At 44.7% G+C, this 6,000-nt stretch overlaps 2 protein-coding genes across 3 annotated transcripts in view; one reads left to right on the top strand and one right to left on the bottom strand.

The window, feature by feature from the left end:
* Positions 1–6,000, bottom strand: part of Frmd3 (FERM domain containing 3) — a 282,007-nt gene that overhangs the window by 189,599 nt on the left and 86,408 nt on the right. The window lies entirely within an intron of this gene.
* On the top strand, positions 2,873–3,359 carry LOC105743268 (60S ribosomal protein L6-like). The gene has a single exon (XM_023699136.1). It carries the CDS (start codon positions 2,873–2,875, stop codon positions 3,353–3,355), a length of 483 nt encoding a protein of 160 aa, XP_023554904.1. The 3' UTR covers positions 3,356–3,359.

Raw genomic sequence — 6,000 nt, 5'->3', positions numbered from 1 at the left:
AAAAAAACAAAAATAAAAATAATGTTTAAAAAAGGAATAAGTTTTTATCAAAAGAGGACCAACTCATAAACGTGTTCACCTGACAGAAATTAGCACAGTGTTCTGTTAAGGAAGAACTCTCAGTTCATTGCAGATCTTTGCCTCATTGTGAAGAATCCAGGTCACTTCAGAAAGGAACTCGTAGTGGCTCCAGGCATAGACCATCTTCAGTAGGCATCTAAAGTCCTGTTTGTTGTAGTCTGGAGTTTACAAAAGGAAATAATACAGAACTCATAACTTAGAGAATTATTTTGTAATAGTCACCCAAACAGTCATACACATAGAGTGCCGGAAATCTGTCCACACTCAAAAGACCAAAGAATCCAGCTGAGGCCCTGGATCCCATGCAAATGTCCAGCTGAAAACCTAGAGCCCATAATAGTGCCTCTCACTAGTCCAACTGAAAGCCAAGAGCCTATGACAATGCCTCATGTAGGCCTGTTTCACAGATCTGTGCTGGGAAGGCTCCAAGGTCAGTGAAAACTAGAAAGTCTAGCAGGTTGAGGATCTGCACTGGAGCCAACAAACAAAGCTCAAAATAGACCAGAGTTCCCCTGACAGTCACCACAGCCATCCTCAGAGACAGTGAAGGCCCGAGCTCCTGCAAGGATGAGAGCAGCTGAGCTCTTCTCAGGAAAACCAGCACAACTAGCTTCTCCAGGATCTGAGCAGCATCTTCCCCTCCAGAGCCAGGAAGCAAGGCTCAAAGCAAGGACCAGAGCTCCTCCAAAGTAAACCACAGTTATTCCCAGTGACACCAAGGTCCCAAGCTCTTTTGATGATGAGAATGGCCAACTGAATTAGGAAAGCCAGCATGACAAGATCCACGAAGAGAACCCAAATGCAGCCCCAAGAAAACCAACAGCTTCTAGCTTCTTCCTTTACAGTTCTGCTTTTTATGCTGCTAGCAACAATCCTCAGGCCTCCCATACCCAGCAGCATGCTGGGTCAATTCAGCTGGGTGTTACAAGTTGACCACCAGTTATCAATTCATCACACTGTTTATTAAACAAATCCTTTACCTGATTCCCTTCCTTGCCTGTTTTCCAAAACCTGGTGACTGGAGAGGAGTGTGCCACATCCCTAGAAGGGTAGCAACAAAACACTGGATTTCAGGAGCCCTCCCTGTGCCCCTGCCTTCTAGATGCTTCGCTTCTTCCCAGGATGCTAATTTAGTCAATGGATGTCAACAATGAGCTGAGTATATTTCCAATGCAATCTCTTTCTCCATAAACTGCTTCAGTAGCTCTGGCCTTGCCACTGGGCCTGAACCTGACTCTTTCCAGGTCACTGAGTTTCCCCTTGCACCAGAGAACCTAGAAATCCCTGAGGAGAACATTGAAGAGCCTGCCAAATGGCAGGCAGCCACAAGGCTGGCCCAGCAGCCCAGGAAAAAGTGACGGCATGCCCTTTGCGTGGCTGCTGTCCAGGCTCCCCGCCACAACCCACTCACATTCCCAGATGTTATGTATGAACCCACCACCACTGTGACATGGAGAATGCCACCCACTGTCCCAAGCTCGCTGGAATTTTTAAGCCCAGTAAATTACTTTCAAAGTAAAGGCCAATGATAATTCAGCTGAAGTCTACAGAAATATGTTTTCAAGGTCAGTATAAAGGGAGATCTTTTTCATTCTTAAAGTTTTCTTTATAAACAAAACCACAGGAGGATAAGGAGGCCAATAAGTACTGTCTTAGTGCACTATGTTACTAAAAGACACTGGAGAAAATAACCTTCAATCGCATCCTAAAAGGCTGTGTGATCAGCAATAATGGTGAAAGCAAGAGGTTAGGACACCACAAGACAAGAGAAGGGGTACAGCCTTCTCCCAGGATGGTGCCTAGTCCCACTCACTCTTCGTCATGAGCCAGAATTAAAGGATAGGTCACAGCTACCATCCTGCTCTGTTCTGCAAATTCTCCTTTTACCACCTCTTTTGGCATAGCACAAGCTGCCCTATCTGGACCACTCTTTCTTTCCTCTAGACCTCAGCTTTGGTAATTTGCTTAAAAATATCAGATTCTCCCCAAAGTAAGAACTGAACACTATTCCTGGCTGTGTTTGATACCTCTTGACCACTGGACTTTTGGCACCCAGTAGAGTTGGGGCCACTTGGAGGATATTGTGCCACTGAGCTCCAGAGATGTGGGAAGAAAAGAATGTGGCCTCTTCTTCCATGAGCGGTACTAGATATCGCAAGATTTCACTCCATACCCTGGACTGCTCCCTCTGGACTGTGTCATCCAGAACAAGCCACTTGGTTCTCTGAGCCTCAGTTTTCTCAACTGTGAATTAGGGCAAGCATCTAACACTAAAGAAGAGGGTACACAGGCAGCACTCTACACACAGGCTCACCTCAGGCATGAGCCCCATACACTGCTCACTTAGCCCTTCTTGCCTGTGCATGGGGAGGTCCTTGTGGCTGCTGGAACAGATTAATATTTTAATAAGCTTTTAAAAGCTTTTAAAGCAGGGAAACTTAGTTCTCTTTCCCATCTTGCAAGATGGCGAGTGAAAAAACTGAGAAGCCAGACACTAAAGAGAAGAAACCTGAAGCAAGAAGGCTTCTGCCAGAGGTACTGGTGAAAAGGGTAAGGTGAAGACAAAAAGTCCAAGAAAGGGCAGCCCCCCTGCAGCCGAAATCCTGTCCTGGTTAGAGGAATTGGTAGATACTCCTGGTCTGATATGTATTCCAGAAAGACTTTTTACAAGAGAAGGTACACAGCTGCTATATCAAAGGTGAAGAAGAAAAAGGAGAAAACTCTTGCCATAATCAAAAAACTGGTCAGTGGGGACAAGAATGGAGGTAGCTGGGTGTTTAAGCTTTGAAAAATGCCTAGATACTACCCTACTGAAGATGTGCCCCGAAAGCTCTTGAGCCACAGCAAGAAACCCTTCAGTCAGCATGTGAGGAAACTTCGAGCTAGCATCACTCTTGGCACCATCTTCATCATCCTCACTGGGCATCATAGTGGCAAGAGAGTGGTCTTCCTGAAGCAGTTGGCCAGTGGCTTGCTACTTGTGACTGGGCCTCTTAGCCTTAATCGTGTTCCTCTACAAAGAACACTCCAGAAATCTGTCATTGCCACCTCTACAAAAATTGATGTCAGCAAAGTAGAAATCCCCAAACACCTCACTGATACTTACTTCAAAAAGAAGAAGCTGCAGAAACCCAGGCACCAGGAGGGTGAGATCCTCGACACCGAGAAAAAGAGATATCAGATTTCAGAGCAGCGCAAGGTGGATCAGAGAGTGGTGGACTCACAAATTTTAGCAAAAACCAAAGCTGTTCCTCAGCTCCAGGGCTACTTATGATCTGTTTTTGCTCTGACAAATGGAATTTATCCTGGTAAATTAGTGTTCTAAATTTCTTACTAAGAACCTAAATCAAATAACTGATACATTTTTTAAAAATAAATAAATAAAAGCTTTTAAAGTAATCCAGCTGCTGCCAAAGAAGATACAAGCCATGTTATTTTTTAAATATTTTTTAAATATTTCTTTATTTGGTACAGGGTCTCTCTCTATGCGGCTCAGACTCATAGTGACCCTACTGTCTCAGCTTCCTCAGCACTGGGATTACAAGTGTGTGCCACTACACCCAGTTCCTAGGGCTGGCAAGGCCTACCTGGGGTTCCAAGGTTGACACAGCATGGAGTACTGGGGATCAAACCCGGGTCCTTGTGCTTGCCAGGCAGGTGCTTAGACCACTGAGCTATCTCCCCAGCCCAGGGCATGCTATTAACAGTTCTCTCCCAGTGTCTTAGATTTAATGCCTGGGCTTTCTTAGGGTTTCCAGTGGAAGAGGCATTGCAAAATGATCGAAAATAAGGTAATGATATCTGAATTTGTCCTTTAACATTTCTTGTTCATTGTTTTTTCTGCCCAGGAAAGCATCTTACCAGCCTATATAGAAAACAGAGGGCCAGCCAAATAGCTCAGCAGATTAAAATACCTGCTTAGGCAGATGCAGGGGCCAGGAGTTTGATCCTCGGGTTGTTGTGCTGGCCCCGCTCCCTAGGCACAATGAAATGGCAGTTGAGACTGGGCATAGTAGTGCATGCTTGTAATCCCAGCACTTGGGAGGCTGTAAACAGGAGGACCACTACAAGTCCAACCTATGTAGTGAGACCCTGTACAACCTGTCCTAAATACAAAAAAAAAAAAAAGGAAAAGGAGACAGACTCTTACAAAGTCAGGTAACCTGCTTACAGGAATTCTATGTCTCCAACATGAGATCTGCTGCCATTGCCACTGTACCTCAGGCAGCCAGTAGGCAGAGTACAGCCTCTAGGACAGAGTGCTCCCGTGAAGGTTGACTTCATGGAAAGTCTTAAAGATGTTGGAATCCTCCCCTAAGCCACAAAACCCCAGGCAAACTGCATTTTAGTCACTCTTTCCTGGATATGAATGATTTTAATCTAGACAGCTTAACAAGAGACCAGCATGTCTGCATTAAAAGAATCTTGGTTTGGTTTGGTTTGGTTTGGTTTGGTTTGGTTTGGGTTGGGTTGGGTTGGGTTGGGTTGGGTTGGTTTGGTACATAGGGTTACACAACAGATACGAAATTAGCACAAAATCCATTTTGGTGATTCGGTGGTTGACCTGGACACCTGTACAATGAAGATTCCTTGATCCATCCTCCCATTCTGACTCTAAATCTGAGGCTGGAAAGCAAGGATCTACATTCTTAAAAACACCCTCTGCACTTATGACTTGATGTGGCCCTCCATACTACTTAAAGGTGTTGCATTTATTCTGTTACTGAAGTTTTCCAACCCTCGAACACAGCTTAAACAGAAGTGGAACGCCATAGACCAAACAGAGGAAAAGAAAGCCTGGAGTACAGACATGTTCAGGAATCAGACACAAGAAGTTCCTGGCACACCCAGGCTGCCTGGGGCCGCACACAGTGAGCCCTCCTCCAGGGCCCTGGCACCGCTCGAGTCCCAGCACACGCTGGCCACGGCCCACTGTCTCTTTCTAGAGATTAAGTAGCGCCACATGCAGGTGACGGCCATGGAAGGCCACGAAGAGCATTTGTCGTTCTGTTGCAAAGATGTCAAATCGAAGCTCCTGAAACATGATTAAATAAAACAATTGATACATAAAACTGTGCACACAGCAGGACTTACAGAGGACCCAGGAGGCTTCACCTTATTGAGCTTTTTTACCAAGTAAGAACCTCATGCCTCCAAATCAATCACAGTTTCCTCTTATGAAATCGAATTCCTATGACGGGGGAAGAGCCCATGTGTGCACACAATGGACCAACCGATAGTAAAGAAGGCCATGCTTGGAGGAACAATGAAAAAGCAACATAGATATTTCAGTCATGTTTAAAACATGTTACTGCTTATGAACTTATAAATGAAATAGTCACTGCCTATGTTGAAACCAGTCACGTCATATGATTTCTTTCGAACTGTTCTGGACCTGGGAGAAAAACCCAATGTTGTTTTTACGCCCTCCCCAAAATAACCATACTACTTAAAGGTGTTGCATTTATTCTGTTACTGAAGTTTTCCAACCTGGACAAGGGAGAAGGATGTGGATCCAGATGGGTCACACAGAAGCCAGCATCTCTGACAATAATTGCCACATTATGCAGAAGGGCAGCACAGACTGGCTCCAGCACAGGGCCCCAGAAACACCTACCTAGTCAGAATACAGATCAGCAAGAAGGCAGAAGGCCATTCACATGCTGACCACAGAAACCTCTTGAAACCATATTGTCCAAAAAAAAAAAAAATCCAAAGGAAATAAGGCCAAAGGATGACTAGTGCCCTTTTCAGATCACACGGAATATTGTCAACAAAGTCATACAAGAGATACCTGATGCTTTAGAAATAATAACTGTGCTTGATTTGATATTCACTACTCTTTATGTCCATATCATAAAGTTAGATGTCCACTTGTCAAAACTGATAAGCTATGGATAATTTCTGTCCACAGTTTAC

Source organism: Octodon degus, unplaced genomic scaffold (genome assembly GCF_000260255.1).
Source record: "Octodon degus isolate 3935 unplaced genomic scaffold, OctDeg1.0 scaffold00111, whole genome shotgun sequence".
In the NCBI taxonomy this organism is placed as follows: Eukaryota; Metazoa; Chordata; class Mammalia; order Rodentia; family Octodontidae; genus Octodon; species Octodon degus.
This window is presented reverse-complemented; position numbering and strand designations above follow the sequence as displayed.